The 20819-nt window shown below is 41.3% G+C and overlaps 1 protein-coding gene across 4 annotated transcripts in view; it reads right to left on the bottom strand.

Annotated features, from left to right (window-relative positions):
• Window positions 1-20178, bottom strand: part of TSPAN12 (tetraspanin 12) — a 65884-nt gene extending 45706 nt beyond the window's left edge. The window contains exons 1-4 of one of the 4 annotated variants that reach the window (XM_036863824.1): window positions 19960-20178; window positions 18851-18986; window positions 5332-5414; window positions 3766-3901 (exon numbers count right to left, since the gene is read on the bottom strand). In XM_036863824.1, coding sequence (XP_036719719.1) covers window positions 3766-3901; window positions 5332-5414; window positions 18851-18916 — 285 coding nt within the window. In that variant the 5' untranslated portion in view covers window positions 18917-18986; window positions 19960-20178. Of the gene's footprint in view, window positions 1-3765; window positions 3902-5331; window positions 5415-18850; window positions 18987-19150; window positions 19344-19474; window positions 19493-19959 lie in introns of those variants that run through there. The other 3 variants (XM_036863827.1, XM_036863825.1, XM_036863826.1) reach the window with 3 other exon arrangements.
• Window positions 20179-20819: the final 641 nt, after the last annotated feature.

Genomic DNA, 20819 nt, shown 5'->3' with positions numbered 1-20819 from the left:
TAGTGCTCAGTGACCTTGGACATATTACTGAACCTCTCTGAACCTCATTTGCAATCATCTATCTTAGATGATTGCTGTTGAGTTTAAAATGAAAGATCATAGGAAAAATGTTTTATACAATGTGAGATACCTAATCCTTAAGATATACTAAGTATTAATAATTAAATAATACTAAGATACTTAAGCATTTAAGAAAAGGCAGCAATTACAGAGTAAAATAGTGAAGTTGTTGCAAACATGTTGTTCGAACTAGACTGTGATGATCTGAATCCCATATACTCCGTTTACTAGCTACGCAAACAGGCAAATCACTGAGCCGATCTGTGCTTCATTTCCTCATCTATATTATGGGAATAATAATAGTATCTATCTCGAAATTGATTAATTAATGTAAAGCCCTTCATATACAAATTTCATTTAAACCTCTACGAGTCTGAAAGCATTACAGTTTGTAAACACATGAGAAATGTTAACTACTTTGATTATCATCATCATCTTTGTCATTATTACAATTTCAGGAGGTAGTATTTCAGGCAAATTGTAATGGGCTGGTAGTACTGAAACAAAAGCATTAAGAAGACATTCCCAGCTAAGGGACAGCAGGAATAAGAGCAGGAAAGAACAGTCAGAAAATGAAGTAGGTAAGAAAGCTAAAAATGGTAGATGAAGGTTTGATTGCAGAAGAGCTTGATGCAAGATTGAAGTGTCTCTAAACACTTCATTACCCAACCAGCAGTCTTTCAGGGTTTCTGTTTCAAGGAACAGAGGAGTAATGTGATCACTGTTGCATTGTATTAACCGGCCGCACTGGTTTGGGGTAAATTAGGAGACAACAGAGGCAGGAAGTTGAGTTAGGGGGCTCTGCACTGTTTCAGCAAGAAGTCAGGAGAGGGACCTCCCTGGTGGCGCAGTGGTTAAGAATCTGCCTGCCAGTGCCGGGGGCATGGGTTCAATCCCAGGTCCAGGAAGATCCCACATGCTGCAGAGCAACTAAGCCCGTGCGTAACAACTACTGAGCCTGCGCTCTAGAGCCCGCGAGCCATAACTGCTGAAGCCCGCGCGCCTAGAGCCCGTGCTCCGCAACAAGAGAAGCCACTGCGATGAGAACCTTGCGCACTGCAATGAAGAGTAGCCCCCGCTCACGGCAACTAGAGAAAGCCTGTGCACGGCAACGAAGACTCAACGTAGCCAAAAATTTAAAAATAAATAAAATAAATTAAGGAAAAAAAAAAAGTCAGGAGAGCCTGAACCTGGGCATTCCAAATAAGAAAAGAAGGGATGGGATCCCAAGATTGTAGAACTAGAACCTACAGGATTTGACAACTGTTTAGAGAAGGAGGCTATGGAAAGAAAGGCAGAGAAAAAACTGCCTGAGAAGCAGATCAGATGCAGATCAGTTACGAGCAACAGGTAATTGGGAGCTGAGACCACAGATCATTCTTCAAGCAAAGGAAAGGCTGTGCTGGGTTTAGACAGAGTTAACATCTAGGAACTTACTAGGAGGAGACAGGCAGCCCGATGGGAATGGGAAACAAACTGCCACAGACAGTCAACGGGAAGGAACAACCAAGAGCTGATGGCAGCCAGGGACACATGGAACAGCGATTCACCAAAAGCTGCTTTGGAAAAGAGTACATCCGCCAAAAGGGGCGGGGATGGGATAAAGCAGTATCAATCTATGCCAGTCGTCCTCCTGGAGGAGAGGCTGACCCCTTGGGACTGAGCTTGGAGCTCTTCTCTAGCCTCAATACTCAGAGTAAATCTCATTAGAGGTTTTGTCAGACAGTAGTGAAATTGTCTGTCTATCCACTGTGTATACACTGGCCTGATGGCAAAGGCTAATAGTGCCTATATTCTCCATAAATGTTTGAAGAATGAATGAATGAACAAGTTTCTGGCCCTTAGAACCTCAGTTCTCCATGTCACCTTTGCATCATAAGGTTCTTTCCAACATCACAAACTAGCTCCCATGCACAAGTCTCTATGACTCATCCTGCCCCAAGGAGAGCCCAAATTACCTCCTTATTTGTCAAATTGTTTTACTTGCATTCAAGCAATCTAATGGAATGCGTAAATGGTTTTCAAAATATGTTCCTAAAAGTCTTTGAAGTTCCATGAAACACGCTATCCTACCCCACCCCACCTCCACAGTCCAGGGACCATCCAGAATCATACCAGTTGGGAGGAGGAAGAAGAACAGCAGCCATATTTAATACTGGTTGTACACATAGGACATCATTGTAAGATTGTGGTTTTAAAAAAGGATTCTGAGATTTTTTTGTTTTTTGAGTTTCAATACCGTATCCATCCTTTAAACTGTAAGTTTCATATAAAGTAAGTCCCTTAGTTTGTTTAAATTATAGTCCAAATTTCTTGAATTGCAACATAAGGTTCCAAACCCTTCCACCTCCTCTCCCCTGAGAGAAGAAAATTAACGACATATTATCAATAAAATACAGTCAAAAGCATTGTATACCAAAGTGAACAGAAGTAAGGCAATGGGCATGTCCCCTTTCTCTGAGAGTGGTTTATTTTCTGCAGCATTTTCTGTTTTCCAATCATGGACCTGAAGAGTTATCCTCTACGAAGCCAAGTAATACATTAGCACAGGTTGCTCCTGTGAAATGCAAAGCTTTAGCTCAGCTTCACACTAAGAGTCTGTTTTAATGGGCTTGGGACGGCAGCTAGTCAAGCCCTGGTGTGCAGGAGCTGGCTCCCAAGAGCCGATCTGTGCTCATCTCTCCCCAGCTCTGCATTCAGTAATAGCAAGGTGGTAGCCTGAAATCGACCATGCTGGGAGTATTTACATTGCAGAAATCTTCAAATGCTACAAATCAGGGCTTTTTTTCTGCTCAGATATCCAGCTTATCAGCACACCATAAAAAAACCTTTTTTTTAAGTTCCCTACAAGAAATGAGCGCACAGATATCATTGAGAACTACTGCGAAGAAAGGAATATACTCAATGAATTACTTTTTAGGAATCTGGTATGTCTGCAATTACATGTTAGCAGCCTCAAGCCCCTGGTGCCGCTACCATATAATATTTTATACACTCAGTGAGCTTCAAAAATCTATATGTAAACTGTATTTTTAATTGACTCAAGTTTTTAATGTTAAAAGAGGGTTTGCTAATTTTTGAATTAAACGCATAATCATAGATTTTGGAATCACAGAGTTTGAGTGCTAAAGGGAACTTAAGGAGTAATTTAGTCCAACTGTTCCAGAATTTTTAAAAACACTGAGCCTCACAAAACACTAAAACTATAGAAACTGAGACTCACATCCACTAACCTATGTAAAGGCAGTGCCGGGATTATGATGTCTGTTTGCTACCTCACCGCCTGAATTTCCACATGGGTTTAAGTGGTGGGTTTGCTTAAAACAAGAAAAGAGAGAAAGAAACAGAGTTCCATTATGACGTCTCAGTTCTAGTCCCGAGGGGCCTGTTGGAGTGGTAATAAGGTCCGTGACACTAGAAAAAATTCGTACTTTCAAATGAAAATGTCAACACATGGCCTGAGTGAAATAATTAAATACTGTACATATTTCCGCACCTCATCTTCTGAGTACAGCAAATACTTGTACTGAAATCGTCTCTCATGGAAAGAACGCTTCCCTTCTCACAGGATGTTGAACAATGACCACAGATTAGGAAACTGCTATCACAGTTCCCTAAGCATGTAATCTTGTGCACTGATGAACCAATAATACATTACTGGTTGGTCTTTTTAACCACAATAAAGAGAAGATATAAACACCATACCCATGCAAGAAGTAAGAGATTTCTTTTTACTGTTCCACAGTATCCTAACATCCCCACGATGATCAGGAAACAGCAAACAGCAATCATGACCGGATGAACCACAGGAAAATAAGTCAAGATGACAGCCTCCTCTACCCTGAAAGAAGAACGATAATGTCATATTATAAATAAAATATAACCAAAATGCCCCCAAGACATAGTACAAGACACAACTGACTTGTGTTAATAATCCTTTAAATCATCACGCCTCAAAGCTGATGACTGGATTTCTATCTTCAAAATCACTGAACAATCACCAATTTTCTTGCTTGTTTTATTTTTTTGTCTTGTTTGGTTTAGTTTTTTATACAAGTGGTAGCCTTCCTACCTCAGCTCATTTAAAATATAAGATAGGGGTCGTCAGTAAAAAGTCGATCTAATATTAGCTCTGAAGCCTTAACCTGAGGAAACCACATGAGACTTTTCACTATTTCCTTTTTTGTTTATAAATTTATTTATTTATTTATTTATTTATTTTTGGCTGCATTGGGTCTTTGTTGTTGCGCACGGGCTTTCTCTAGTTGCGGCGAGCAGGGACTACTCTTCGTTGCGGTGCACGGGCTTCTCATTTTGGTGGCTTCTCTTGTTGCGGAGCATGGGCTCTAGGCGTGAGGGCTTCAGTAGTTGTGGCACACAGGCTTAGCTGCTCTGTGGCATGTGGGATCTTCCTGCACCAGGGCTCGAACCCGTGCCCCTGCCCTGGCAGGCGGATTCTTAACCACCGCGCCACCAGGGAAACCCTTTTCACCATTTCTTAACAGAGAAGACTCTCCCTACTCTTCTCTGGTCTGGGACTCCATATGCAGTGCGCACTTTCTCCCCAACAAATGACCTTTCCCAAAGATGCGAAACACTGCTATGGAAGGGAAATTGGTCTGAATTAAAAGGAAGGGAGGAAGATGCTTTCTGCTAAGACTATGAAAAAATTATTAACTAGAGCCATAACAGTAAGAGTAATAATTAAGATAACAAAAAACGACCGTTACACAGTGCTTACTAAGCTCCATCGTGTTAAGGACTTTATAGAAATGTATCTCAGTTAATCCTTAGGAAAATTCAGAGTGGTATATAATACAATCCCCATTCAGAGATGAAGAAACTGAGGCTCAGAGAAGTTAAGTAATTTGCCCCTTGAGATGTTAGTGGGTCAATCCTTGAAACTGGGTAAGAAACTGACATTTGGGGTTTGGTTTTCATTAGCTCAGGAATATGAGGGCAAGAAGAAGTTGGCGATCATTTTCTTAAGGAAAAGTAGCTGTGTCGTCCTTTATACACAAATATGACACGGCTGGCACACTGTCAGAAGGACAGGCGAGAGGTATTACCGTAACCAGAAGTGTCCTCTAGAACCAGTGGCACACCTTAATGAGAATGCTGGAAAGTGCAAGTGTTGCCATGGGCAGGAAAAACTTTCCAAATGATCGTGGATGAGCACTACCATCTAAACAGCCTAGGGCAGAGTTACTTAGAAACTAGTGTCTGAGGAAACCCTGATGAAAGAAATCAATCATTATTTATAAAGCCTACCTTGTTTCTGCAGTTAAAGTCAGAACATTATTTAGGTAGTCCCTCATCCAAGCGGAAACTGCCAACACGCTGATGGACATCAACTGGGGGGAAAAAAGTACAAACTGGTGACGAAGGATTTATGCACCATGCTCTGCAGGACTCACAATAAAAAGTTAAGAATTGTATTTACATAATCATTACGTTTTTTCCTAATTACCATTTACCACCTGTTGAAATTTACTATTACTATAAATATCTGCCATTCTGTTTTGTAATCATGTCATAGCTACTAAATAGAATGTCACTAAACAGTATACAGATAGCGGAACTATTAGATACAGTAGTTCAGGACAGGAATTGTACAGAACAACTAAATTATCCAATGTACAACATGAGCCTAAAACACGTCATATGTAAAAGCAAGGGAGCAATCAAATACTACTGACGCTGTCCAAAACGTCACAGGAGCTAACTTCAAAGGACTTCCATTGGCTAAAGTTAAACAATTTGAGCATGAAAATAATAGTCATAATAATAATAATAAATGCAACGGTTTAAAACATCCAATATGCTAAAATCTATGAATTCACAATAATAGTTAAACAAAACTCATTAACCAGCTTTGGAGGATGTTGGATATTCAATTTCAGAAAACTGATAAGAATCCAATATTTATCCAATCTTTCTTATACGAACTAAAGAAAAGAACCAAAGACTTAATGAAAGTTTTTAATGGAAGAATGTCTGCTGATAAGTACAGAAAGCATGACAGAATGTCACTATTTGCTAATCTTTTCTGAAATAATGGCTCTCTTGGCAAAGATACTCAACGACTGCCAAAATTATCAAGTCAGTGGCTCTCAGTCCTGTCTGTACATCAGAATCAACCAGGACTCTTAAAAAAATTACTGAGCCCAGATCCACCCTGAACCAATTTTTGGAAGTGGGGCCTGGGCATCAAAAGTGGGTAAAGGCTCCACAGATGTTCTAATGGGTAGTAAGGGCTGAGAACTACCGCATTAAGTGAAAGGCTGATGGGGACTTTTAGAATGGAGAGATCAGGTTGACTTAAACCCCAGATGCCCTGATCAATCTTAGTATCATAAAAAGAGGCAACCGGATATAATAATGTCCCCAATATGATGCAATCAGAAGTACTCAGAGATACCTTTGAGGTTAATTTAACCAAAAAGTCAAACCTGAATCTAATCAAGCCTCCAGCTCTATCAGTTTATAGGAAATACAGGGAACAGATTTAAACTTGTTGAATGTCACCATCAGGATGCAATCAACAAAATCAAGAATATAGGAAATTTTACAGAACAAATGATCTGGTTTCTTCAATTTAAAAAGCTGGCAGGTGGAACAAAAAGAAGGAAGGAGAAACTGTTATAAATTAAAAGAGATTTAAGAGATTGTCCAAGGCAATGTCAGGACCTTGGTTTGGATCCTGATTTAAATGAACCAACCGCAAAGAGCCATTTATGAGAAGACTGGTGATATTGGATATTTGAAAATATTTGAAAATATTTACAATAGCCAGGTCATGGAAGTAGCCTAAATGCCCATTGACAGACAAATGGATAAAGAAGATGTGGTACATATATACAATGGAATATTACTCAGCCATAAAAAGGAACAAAGTTGGGTCATTTGTAGAGACGTGGATGGACCTAGAGACTGTCATACAGAGTGAAGTAAGTCAGAAAGAGGAAAACAAATATCGTATATTAACGCATATACGTGGAATCGAGAAAAATGGTACAGATGAACCGGTCTGCAAGGCAGAAATAGAGACACAGATGTTGAGAACAAACATATGGACACCAAGGGGGAAAGCGGGGGGGAGGGGGTGGTGGAATGAATTGGGAGATTGGGATTGACATATATACACTAATATGTATAAAATAGATAACTAATAAGAACTTTCTGTATAAAAAAATAAATAAAATAAAAAATATTGACATCATAAAATAAATTATTGTTTATTATTTTAGATATGACAATAGTATTACTTTTTTTTAAGAATCCTTACCTTTTACAGATACATGCTGAATGGTTTAATAAACAATCACGATGCATGGGGGTTAAGTGAGAAGTGGAGGCTGTGTTGGTAACTGGGGATTAATTATACTGTGCTTTCTACTTCTGTATGTTTTTAATTGTCCATAACTTAAAAAAAAAAATTTTTTTTTTAAACAGCAACTATCTAGAACACATTCAAAATGAGTCTTCCTGGGAGGCTTTTCTAAAAGCTGAAGGTTAACCCTAAGTTCTGAAGGTCTTTCCTATTTTGATGGAAATTTTTCTCAAATGTGCCTTATACTTATCTTCTTAAGTGCAGTATAATGAATTTCAGCTTAATTTGATTTTTAAGAATTTCTGGCATCTTAATGAGCATTGATTACCATTATGTTACAGGTTTTCTGTAAATGCTGAAATAATGAACATACAGGAGAGGAATGAGTCTTTACTGACTCAAGGAGTGGCTGTAAACATGCTTTCTGGATAAGGGCTCCTAGGTCAGCAGAACATGTGGAGCTCTGTGACCTCTTGTACAGGGAAGCATGGCCACCTGCCTGGAAAAGCAGCTAGTGAATTCACATATCCTTCATCTAGTTGCAAATACAGTAGATCCCCCCCTTATCCGAGGGGGATATTTTCCAAGAACCCCACTGGATGCCTGAAACCTTAGAGAGTACCAAACCCTATACATACTAATGTTTTTTTCTATAATAATGGGCGGGTAGCATCTACACCTTGGATACAGTGGACAAAGGGATGATTCACATCCTGGGCCTGACAGTGGGAGATTTCATCACGCTTCTCAGAACTGCACACAATATAAAACTTACAAATTGTTGATTTCTGGAATTTTCCATTTTATATTTTTGGAACACTGTTGACCGTGGGTAACTGAAACTACAGAAAGTGAAACCGAGGATAAGGGGAACTACTGTATTTACTCAGCACCAGCCATCTGCCTTGTACTGTCTGTGCTAGAGTCACAGACCCAACAATGCACAAAAGAAGCAAGATCTCAGCCTTTGTGGAGCTTCTTACCGAACACAAGGAATAAATATGCAAACCAGACAATGACAGACTGTAAAAAGTGACATGAAGCACGGAAAGTGAAGTAACCTGTTCAAGGTCTTGCAGATTCTAAATGGCAGAGCTGGATTCAAATCCAGGCCTTCATCTTTGAAGCTTCAGGGTTAGTCACTAACTGCCTTCCAAGTTTAGGAACGAGCATTATATTCTCCAAACAGCGAGGAGATGCACCTGCATCGCATGCAGGGTTCCTTAAAAAAAGGGAGGGGTGGGATTGTAGGGGGAGGTCCTCTGTAGGGGTCAGGCTCAGTCTGAATGTCTGAACTACTTTCTTTGCTGAACGAGGGCTCAGGGCTCAATGGCTTAAAACAGGTTAAGAACCCTGGGATCACAGTTCAGAGGAGAATTAGGCCACTTATTACTATCCTCATTCCTGTTGGGAATGAAGAACAGATTGTAAACCTCATAAAAGTTACCCAGTGGATCAGCCACAGTGTATTAAACATGTTTCTAGCTTCTGTAAACTTGATGCTTTAACATCTGTTCTACATGCTTATGCTGGACACATCTTGGTCTGGACAAACTGATAATATGCCTGAGTCACCTTGCCTTGGCCACCTTCCACCCGCCCTTGCGAGAAGTCCTTCTTCAGGGCCCACAGTTTTCATTTTCAAATACAAACCAACCAATCCGGAGCCCACACTCCCAACCACCCCTCTACTGAGCTCTCTCATTCCAGGCCACTCTACACCTGCCCAAATCACCGCAAGGTCCAGATGCCAGACAACGAAGAACAGAGGCTGCTGAAATTCTTCAAACTAGCCAAAACCTACTTATCCTGCCTTGCCAGTTCCTCCTTGAAGAAGCCCCAATGAAAGCACTTGCTCAGTCTCCCTCTCTCCCTGCCTCGCGATGGACCCCACCATGAGGAGACCTGTACTCTATCTCTTGGGATCTGTGAGTGTAACAGACTATCTTTTCAATGGCAGTTGTCTCCTGATCTGTTGATCTTACCAAACCTCAATAATCACAGTACCTATTACAACACACAGGGCTAGCAGGGGACCATGGGTTGCTTGATTAAATCTGAGGCTAAATGGTCTCCCTCTACTTGGCTATATGTGGGTCTTCAAATACCTTATATCTTTCAGGGGAACAGGAAAGTCTACTAATGTGCTATTTTATTTAATTACCTTAATTCTTTTGCAGTTATAAATAATTCTCCCCTCTCTTTATCATTCTTCGAAATAATAACTGATCTTGATTTCTCCATCCTTTAATTTCTCACAGGCTGTTTAGTCAATTTTCAATATCATAGCTCTAAGACAGCTATCAACAAATTATCAGATTCTTCATTTTGCATGATATAGTATCAGTGGTTGTCATTATATACACAGTACTTCCATTCATAATAAAAATGTCATTTTTTAAAACGGCATATTCCAAAACATTTCTAGTACTGTAGAACAGTTAAGAGCATGGGTTCTGAAGTTATTCTTTGTTTCAAAAAATATGTATTGATCAGCTGCTCTTTGTCAGGTACTGCGCAATGTGCTAGAGATACATACTGGTCGGCAATAACAGGCACCAGCTCAAGTCTATGATGAAATTTACTAAGTGAAGAGATCACGTGTTAGTCAAGTGTTAGTCAACTCATCAGAGACACAAATGTGTAACTGCAAAGTGTAATAAGTACTGGGAAGGAATAATACAAGTTGCTGTAAGAACTTCTTTTGGGGGACTTCCCTGGTGGTCCAGTGGCTAAGACTCCATGCTCCCAATGCGGGGGGCCCAGGTTCTATCCCTGGTCAGGGAACTAGATCCCTCATGACGCAACTAAAACATCCCGCATGCCACAACGAAGATCTCACACATGCAATGAAGATCCCGAGTGCTGCAACTAAGACCCAGCTCAGCCAAATAAATAAATTAATTAAAATAAATAAATAAATATTTTTAAAAAATCCTTTTGGGGTGACTGACCTATTCCATGGGGTCAAGGGGACTTCTCCAGACAGCTAAGATCTGAAAGATAATTATCAAGTTCATTAGGGAAAGGGAGGTTGAAAAGAACATTCCAGTCAGAAAGAACAGCAAAGGTCCCAGGGTGGAAGGCAGCATGATATGTGCAAGGAAGGGAAACCGGCAGGGGGCAAGAATGGAAAGCCAGGCAGGGGCCAGAACACACGGTCTTAGAGATCACTGTAAGGCATACGGTCTTGACCACCATGACCATAAGAAGCCATTGGATCAAAAAGCCTTGGTTTGAATTTGAATTCCAGCTCTGCTCCTTTTCATCTATATGACTTCGGGTGTGTCATTTAATCTTCCCTAAGCTTCAGTTTCCTCCCGCATAAAATGTTATAATAGCAAGTCCAACTTCATAGAGGATTCACAGGATGAAAAAAGAGTAGGATTCTTACACATATTCCCTATTACTGTCTTATACATATTACCTCTTCTTTTGACCTCAGGCCTTTCTCTTAATCTTTCTCAGTTTAGGAGACAACTCTTAAATCAGTTCATAAATGTAATCTTCGGACATTTGAAGGTCTAACAAATGGACGGGAAAGGTCGCTCTGGATAGAACTATCTATTGGACTTCCACAGCCGTTCTTATTTTTGACATCTCTAAAACTGAACTCATTTTCATTCTTCTCGAAACCTGTGTGTCCCTCCCACTGGTTTTCCTGTCTCGGTAAATGGTATAATCAATGCTTCAGTCACATCCACTGGCCCCTTGGCAAGCAGCCTGAACCTCTCCCTCTTCCTCAGTCCTACATCTAATTGCTTTCAAGTCCAACGGATTGTTCCTGAAACACACCTGATAAATTCCTCCCCCTTTCCTGCCACTCTGGTTACTTCAAGCCCTCAGTCTCTTGCCAGGCAATTATAATCACCTTATAATAGAACTCTCCAGCTCACAGATTCCACCTCAAATTCACCCTTCAGTTAGCTTTATAAAACACAGATCAAGCTCTTCTGCTTACAAAGCTCTAATAGCTGCCCCTTGTGGCTCCTCCCCATCTCTCACTTCCACTTCCCCCAACTCTCTCTTAGAGAATAAGTTTAAACTCTACAGCAGGACACACAGGCCCTCTTCAGTCACCCTTTGACCTATCTCTTCAACTTATTTCCTGCCAACTCCTTCCCACACACATTCTGTCCTTGGATGACAAAAGTTCTGCTTGTGCTTCTCTGATATGCACCACGCAGACCTCCCAAACCTATGTCTTTGCCCATGCAGTTCCCTCTGCCTGGAATGCAATCCTGCCCCAGCCTTTCCATATCATGAGCAGAGCAACCTTATCCTTAAAGACCAGCTCAAACATCAGCTAGAATGTAAAGTTTTCCTCCCAGCTCCCTCCTTACCCAGAGTCAACGCTCTTGTCTAGACTTCACAGAGCAGTTATCTACCGTCTCCTATTTTTACCCACCCATCTCACTCCACTAGAGGACACAGACCACTGCCTCTAGCCCCATCTCACAGTAGAGTACCCGACCCAGTAGTAAGACCTGATACATATTAGATGAATGAGTGAGAAAATAATTAAAGAAAGATGATTTCAACTTGCCAGATAAGCTAACTATTGGAGAACTTTAGCAAAATTAGGAGATGCTTTAAGTGGAACTGAGCTTTCTATCACTGGAAGTTTTCCAGTAGAGAGATGCTTGCTGAATTACATGATGAAAAATTTATATATCAGGTCAGAAGCTGGCTTAAGTGTTCTCAAAAGTCCTTTAAACTACAAATGTTGCAGTCTACTTAGCCCTGCTGTTTTTTTCACTGTAGTCACCGAAGCATTGTAGCTGTGCATAGAACATCAGTAGAAATAAATAATATCAACACAAAGCTTTATCTCACAGTAAACAAGCAGTTCTGAAAATACATTGCTTTTTATTATGACCTTATTTCCAGCCACATTAAATGGCTGAGAACAGTTCAATTCTCAAAGAGTGATTTTACTTACTGTTGAGAAAATAATAACAGTAACAACAAATACAGTGCATGCTATAGCAAGAAACTAAGCTAAAATGAGACAAGGTCACTTCAGTAACTAATCCTGATGTTATTAAATCTAGAAGGACAAATTATGCAACCAATTCAGGACTCCTTACTAATAATGGTATTTTCTACTAACTTTCCAAATTAAAATAAAATAATTCTTCAACTGTCATTCATGATGATTAAATTATTAGGACACTGTAGTTATCACATGTAACTAGGTTTATAGCTCCTTACATCTTCTCCAATATTGCAAAATATTATCTGTAGTTCAAGGAAATATTTAGAAAATAACACAAAGATTACTTTAGAGAAATATATTTAATATACTACTTGGCAGGACCTCTGCCACCTTCTGTCTTGCAAAAACATTTAGAAAATGCTAGCTCTCAACAAATATTTATAAAAATGAAATTTGCTGTGTTGCAGATATATTCTGGTTTTGCTTGAATTTAATCATATAAAAAAATAGCAAGAATCAAGTCATTTCCTATATCAGAATTTATTATGAAATGTATACCTATAGTCTCCAGGAAGTAAGGTTGCAGTCAAAAAATAGACATTTACCTCCTTCTACTGTCTGGCATATATAATATATAGTCTTATATAAGGTGACAGTAACACTAATCATTTCTGCTCAAGGCTGACAGAATTGGCTGATGTCTAAAGCCAGCCGCCTAAACTTTTCTTTTTATGTCAAATCTGTTGGCAAAGAGCAGAATGTGGAAGAGAGACCAGGAACGTAGTTACATTTCTGTCTCTACAGAGAACTTGGACGAGTAATTCAAACTTTTAGAAACTCTTTTCGCTCATGATGAAAATGCAAAAATTGAACTAGATGCTTTTAAAATTCCCTTTTTTTCTTAAAAACAAAAGGATTCCAATTGTTATTTATTAAAATGTAAAGGTAAGTCAATTTTTGATAATTTGGAGGCTGGCAGTCCAAGGCAAGTACTTCCCAGGAACATGTCTGTCTCAGTTCCCAAGCCTGCTCCCATCCACCTTTTAATCAGTTCATGCCTCAACCAGCTTCCCTTCTGGGGGGCTGGGGGTGGGGGGAGCTGGGAGCAGCAGAAAAAAGCAAACAGATCAGACTGTTTGCCTGAAAGCACGGGCACTGCAAATGACGGCTGAAACAAGTTCCGAAGATTCCTCGTGGGTATCATTTAAGCATGAACATCTACTAATTAGGGATGAATAAATCAATAGCAACTTGGAGCTGTGCTGACTAATAGTTTTTATAGATCATGTTGCCCTGCAGACAGGGTGACCATACATCCTGCTCTGACCAGGATGGTTCCACTTTAAGCCTCTGTTGTCCTGTCATCATTATTCATAGAGACAACCCCTTATAACTTCAGTCTCAAAATGGTCCTGATTTCCACAATAAATGATCTGGTCACCCTATAGGCAATGCAGGCAGAAGAAGGGTGCAAGGCTTCATTCTACACCATAGTTTCTGTGCAGCCCAATGGCCCAGCCTGTGACTGTTCTGAGTGGGGGCGATGCCTGAGGGGGCCTGTGAGTGCAGTTGGCAGCAGGGCTGGGCCCCAAGGAAGCCTCCACACCCTTCTTCTCCTCGAAATGCTTCCTTAAGAAGCATGCAGTGGCCTGTCTTTGCTCAGCTGAGCCAACTGCATAAAAAAAAAGTGTATTAGCTTTGCCCCTGAGACTAAAGCTTATTTAATGTTTATTTTTAAAAAGCACTAACATTTCTCGGAGGGCTCTCCTTTATTCCTTAGGAAGAGTTAAAGTAAACTGGAATGCCTTTCATAGTACAAAGTTGGGGGTGGGGAGAGCATCAATTTAAAAAGTAGTATTTTAACATGACTATATAAATGCTGTGTGAATGCAAATACCCACTTGCCAAGAATCTCTTTAGGGTCTGCATGGGTCAGACACCTAAAGTTCACTACAGAAAACCGGAGAAAAAGAAACAGAACATTGAGTCTTCTGTTTTCTTCATCTGGCTTGCATATATCCCAAAAGTGTGAACCAGATTTCCTGTCTGCTTTTTAGGCTTTCTTTTATAAGCTTCTTTTCATATTTTGTCGAGGGTAGTTCCTCTCTCTTGCTACTCTTTGGTAATGGTAAGTGAAAGACAATGGCTCTTATCTGCTGGTGAGAAAAGAGAGTTTAAAACTACAGGTGGGATATTATACTTTTAGAAAATAATAAACAAACGTGATGAATGTTAAGTGCTCACCAATTTCAGGAATTTCCAAAAAGAACCATATGTATCCATTTTTCCAACAGCAGAAAATTATCATCTAAGAATGGCAAACACTCACATCATAAAGCCACAGAAGTTGTCTTTAAAATGGAGGAAAGCTTTCATTTATGAAATACTATGGCATTTAAAAAGTAAAAGTGTGATACATTTGAAGTAAAAATAACCTATTTCCTTGCTCTATCGTGGCCAGAATGTGAATCATGGTCTCCAAAGGGCTCTCAGGGCAGTTTACTCACGTACACTGTGTCTCATGTGCCTTTTCCCATTACAGATCCATAAAACTCATGACAAACCTCGAAGGTCCAGTATCTGTCTGCCAGCCCCAGTAGAGCTGAACCGGGATCATGCTTCTTTACAAGTGAAAGAGCCACCTCAACAGGTGGCAAATCAAGGTGACCGGATCCACAGCAATGAAAGAATGCAGTGCATCTGTGATATTGACTATTCTGTGGATTGTTTCCTCTTAGACAGGTCTATACCTCCCACTTAAAAAAATTAAATATGCAAGATACACGTTTTTACTGAAAAAAAAAAAAATTTACTGTTTGATATTCAACTCCCAGAACAGAAAAAACAAAATTGTATAGGTCCTCAGTGTTTTTCCAAATAAGATTTATTTTTCTTTCCCTAAAATCTTTGCTGGGTAGAGAATGGGAGAGGGTACCAGTATAGTAGAAATAGATAAGAAAAAGTCTATTTCAGATGCTAGGAGAAGAGTAAAACGATACAGCTTTTGATCCTGGAGGTAATGAGGGCAGGTATCTCAATCCCGCAAAACTAGAGGCCAGTACAATCGCCCTCTCCATACTCAGGATGAGCTCAGGTTCACGCCACACTGGTTTGTTCTCCTTCTAATTCCAATGAGAACTAAAAGCCAGAACTAAAGCCTTGCTCCTCCAGATGGGGCACTCAGACCAGCAGCAACAGTGTCACAGAGGGGCTTTTGAGAAATGCAGACTCTCAGGCCCAGCCCCAGACCTACTGAATCAGAATTTGCATTTTAACAAGATGCCCAAGTGATCTGTATGCACGTGGAGGTTTGAGAAGCACTGCTCTAGGGGACTTGGAATGAGCAGGTGCACAGCTAATCCCTTCCTACTGAAGATGTTTATTTCTCTGCTGCAAATAAATTCATCACCGTTTCCAATAGTACAACTTCTGCCGCACTTAGAGGAAAAAAAACTGGACTTTGAATCCCTGTTCTGCTACTTACTAGCAAGTTAATGAGCTTCACTGAGTAACTTCTCTTTACCACCACCCACCATTTTCCAGGGCTGTTATGAGAATTAGATGAGAGAGTAGTGTAAGGATGCCCAGGAATGTATGAGGCACAAGTAAGGAAACATAGGATCTGCAAACATTGCTTTAACATTGAAAGAATAACACCAATGTCCCCAAAGTTAGCATATACATTTCATACAATTCCAAAAGACTCCTGACAGATATTTTAATTGTATAAAATAATCTCAAAGAAAAAGAAACCTTAATCAGGACAAGAAAGGCAGGCGCTTTAAAAGAACAGAAGAATAAAAAAAAGATTATATAAAATTCTAGAGAAAAATTCTACCGAAAAAACATATAAAAATTTGTTTATATAAAGTGATGCTCAAGCTGACTGATAGTGGGGGAGGTAAAGAATAAAGTAACAGTGAAATAACACTTTAAACCTTTCAGATTGGTAAAAATTTTAAAGTTTCATAACACCAATGAGATGGCAGCAACATTATATGTATATGATGTACATATAATGAGGTATATTTGTGCTTCTATTTCTAGGGGATAGATTCCCAGGACAGGATTACTGGGTCAAAGGAATGGAGAAGCGGTAGCAATAGTAGCAGTATTAATCACAACAATAACCGTTACTACTATTACTACTACAAGGATTCCTTTGACTCATCAATCCATCTCCTGGTAATCTACTTATTACAGTAAACTCGTAGTGAGCATCATTATTGTAGTAGTAGTAACGACTGCGGGTACTACAGCTACTATTGCTACTGCTACGACATAGATAGCGCTTATTAAGTGCCACTGTTCAAGCACTTCACGTATATTGACTCTAATCCCCCAACAACTCTAAAAAACTCTAAGAAATAGGAACTACCATTCCTATTTTGCAGACTAGGAAACTGAGACACTAAATGTGCCAGGCAGACATAGTAAGAACTACAGAAATGTTAGCTATTTTGTTGCCATCATTACATATCCTCTGACATAGCAATCCCACTCCTGCAACTCTAACCAAATGAGCAAAACAACCTAACAAAAAATATCATGAATGTCTATATGAATGTACATGAATGGGTATACGGGGACAGGTATGAGTAAATACATCTTTGTATGAAATATAGAAAAATACAGAAGGATGCAGAGTAGGCAGTAAACTCGGATTATTTTGTTGGTGGGGAGATGATATTTGGAGAAGAGGAGGGCTGGAGAAAGCGGGAAGCAATTTTAATAAATCAGAACACACAGAAAGTGAGAATGTTGAAGTACAGGATAACAACAAAGAAATAACATTTTACATTCTTTGGGGACACAAAGAGCCCTGGAGGAGTTTAAGGAATAGGCATGTTTAAGCAAATGTCGTTACTCAGAAGAGTAATATTTTTGTTAAGTGATTTGGGTTCCCCTCCACACACACACACACACACACACAATACAAATTATTGAGAAAATTTCCAAAACATTATTCTGTGTTGCACAAAAAAAGTCCTAGTAATTCCAAGGTTCGAACAAAGTAATCGTCCACGTAAAGGCACTGTCTAGGGGCGAGAAAGCTGAGGTCTGCTCCCGGCACTGTCACCATTGGGCCATCTGAGCTTTGGCTTCCAGTCGCTAACCTACACTTAGTTTTCTCATTCCCAAAGTAAGGAAGTTCGACCAGATCATCTTAAATCCCCTTTTAGTTATAAAAATGTGATGATTCTGTAATTAAACACAATAAAGTAGAAAAGTGAAAAACTAATAAACAGAAGTGACAATTATCACACATTTTAAAGAAACAAAGTTCAAAATCTTAATACCTTATAGCTAAGCAGGTAATTTAATGACCTTAATCAAATTAAGTTTGTACGTTTAAATTAAATGTACATTTAATTTGTACATTTTTAGAATTAAAAACTGCAATAAGATCAGTTAGGGATTTTATATTTCCAAGTGGTGAATATAACAGCTCAATGCTTTAAGTTTCATGTTGAGAAAAAAAGTTGCCAGTTTAGATATCTTTCAGATTACTTCCTGAACTGAGGCTTAATTTGTCACCTTAAAATGGAGCCATCTATAAGGAGTAGTTCAACCAAAATGTCATTCTCTAGAGACCACATGTCATAACCCTACAAAAAAAAAAAGCTGGTAAATGCCAGCCAGTCAGCCAAATAAATAAATTACTCATTAAAAATTCTAACAGAACATTTTGAATATAAATTATTAATAGAACACAAATTTGGCAAAAAAAAAAAAAAAATTAACTGCTTAAGCAGAACAGCTTCCTGAAGCAACATTCAACGTTTAAATTTTTACAGTTTCCATAAAAGTTTTGTAAATAACAATGTGATTATTAATAACACTTAATGAAAATTTATGCCTGGGTGCAATGCATAAAAAGTCACTAACTCCTAGGGCATAAAGATTTCCATGAGCTTGTTAAATTTTATGTATTTTATTTCCTTAAATGGTTATGGGATTTTCCAAAAGCATACACAAAATTCCTTAAAGCTTTGCCAACTTAGAAATAGTTACACGGAAACCACCTTTTCAGACTATATGGAATCTCCCAGAAAAATCTACTTAGTCTTTTGATAGGATATCTTGGTATGAATTCCTACAAAAACATAGTAAGACTTCTGCCCCCACCAGGTTTTATAGGATGACGTAAGGAAACAATTTATGGCTTGCACAGTTATCTGAAATTCCTGAAAACAAGCAGTTCCCTAAGTAGTATGTCAAAATTTTCTTATCTACAAGCACAAGCACGTGCATTTATTTATATCCCCAGATTAACTTCAAGTCTAATTTTACTGCCACTAGTATCCAGCGGTGGATTTCTTTTTCCTAACTACAAATGGAACTTGAGCTAGATCAAAGGCATTTTAAGGTCAAAATTTACTTCTCTGAAAAATAGAGGGTGTGATCCCATGTAATTAATTAATGCTTAGCCATGCCCTTTGGCGCGTTATGTGGTGGCTCTAGGAAACCGAGTCCAGCCGTCCCCACCTGTTGGTGCAGTGGACTGCTTGACTTACCCAAAAGAGCAGATTGAGCGCGTAGAGCAGGCAGCGCAAACACTTCACAGAATCTTCTCTGGCCATTGTGAGCCCCGGGAGGGAGAAGCCCCATCCTTTCACCACATCCTACCCCCACGGGCAAAACAGCAGCGATCTGCAGAGGGCGGGGGATAACAGGGGACTTCTCACCACCGCGCTCCTCACCCCCAGCCCATCCCTCCTCTGCCAGCCCTCAGTTGGGTGCAGGTCTGGTCTGAAGCCTAGCTCATTCGAGACATCGCTTCATCGAAAATCATTTGTTAAAGTTATAATAGTAACCTAAACTCCCCAAAGTTCCAAACAGGCTTCAGATAACACCTGCTGGGAAGAGAAAAGATTGTCTCCCCGGATGAATGAAGGCGCGCAGCAAACTCGGGTTCTCAGGGGACACGCGGCGGTGTCCTCTGAATTCTGATGAGACGCTCTTTAAAACCTCCGTCAGTCCACGCCCCTCCTCGGGGAGAGCTCTGCTCGGAACTGTCCCGAAGGTTGGAAACCACACTCCCGCCCCCCCACCCCCACCCCCGGAGATGTCACAGACGCCGCCGGCGACACCGAAGGTGAGAGTGTCCCTCTCACTGGGACAGCTCCTGGGCCCCCCACCTCCGCACCCCCTTCGCCATCCTGCAGCTCGGGTGTGAACGCGGGGCACTGGAGGGGGCGCAGCGCTGAGCTGGGATTCCGCCCGGCGACTAGGGTTTCTCCGGGAGAACACGAGAAATGATGTTTGGGCCCCGGAATGATGGATTAGCCGGGGGCGGGGGGCGGGGAGCGGGGAGGGGCGCACGGGAATTAGGGCCGGTGCAGCTGTGCAGACGCCGGGTTAGTCATTCACGTCCCCCTCCCCCGGCCCCGGCCCCGGCCGCGACCCGGCTCTCCCAGCCGCCCGAGGAGCACAAAGCCGAGCGCGGTCAGCCGCCCCGCCACCCGGGCGCGCGCCCCCGGCAGGGCGCGCGGGGAAGCGCCGGCGGCGGGGAGCCCCGAAGCCAGCACTCTTAAGTAGTTTAGCACACAGCGCCGGGGGCAGCCGCCGCCGGAGGGCTGGCGGGACAGCGGGCAGGAAGGACGAGAGACGCGCGGCCACTCACCGTCGGCGCTGGGCTCCGCGCCCCGATCCCGCCGGGGGACAGGCGGGGACGCACTGCGGGGGCTCATCGGGGCAGCGACGCTCCTCCTGGAAAGCCGCAGGGCTGCATTGACTCAAAGTGGAGAAGCTTCCTTCTCTTCCTCTCCCCCCGCCGCCGCCGTCGCCGCCTCCTGGGAAAAGGGGGAAAAAAAAAAAAAAAAAAAAGTCCTGGGCAGCAGTTGCTGGAAAGTCTCTGCTAAGCCACCTCCCAGCGCCGCTGTCCCTCCCAAGTCCTCGCCAAGTCCGGACGAGGCAGCGGCGGCAGCCAGGGCCAGCTGCACGAACTCTCAGCGCATGCTCGGGCCGCCGGCTGCCCGGGTTGGATCCTAGTGGGTGTTTCTGGTCCCCTCACGCGGCGTGAGCCCCCGAAGGGACGCCTCACCTCTGCAAGGGCCAGAGGGAGAAAAAAAACCTTGGGACTTTGGAAAAGTCCGCGCAGCAAGCCCCTTAAAAATGGTGGTGTCGGAGGAGGGGAGGCTGCGTTATAACCATAGGGAACAGGCTTTTATTATATGAAAATATTTGTGTTTGAGAAGGGGGGTGAAGGAGTGGCCCAACCCGATTCCTGCAATGAGAAACTAGTTTTCACAACCTTTCTAGAACCACCTCCTGCGATTTGTCACTAACATGGTGCCCTGTGCTCCTTCTTATTGCTTTGTTGCCCTCCCTGATTTAAAAAAAAACAGTTCTTTCCCACTTCCATGGTGCACTAATAGCATTTACTTACACCCCAGGGTAGACATGTGGAGATCTGACGGCCAGAATAGGAAGAACATGTTTAACTCTTTCACAAGGAATGCAAAGTTTCAAAAATTTTCTCCC

This window comes from Balaenoptera musculus, chromosome 9 (genome assembly GCF_009873245.2).
Source record: "Balaenoptera musculus isolate JJ_BM4_2016_0621 chromosome 9, mBalMus1.pri.v3, whole genome shotgun sequence".
NCBI classification, from domain to species: domain Eukaryota; kingdom Metazoa; phylum Chordata; class Mammalia; order Artiodactyla; family Balaenopteridae; genus Balaenoptera; species Balaenoptera musculus.
Note: the sequence above shows the minus strand (reverse complement) of the source record. Positions and strands in the feature narration are given on the sequence as shown.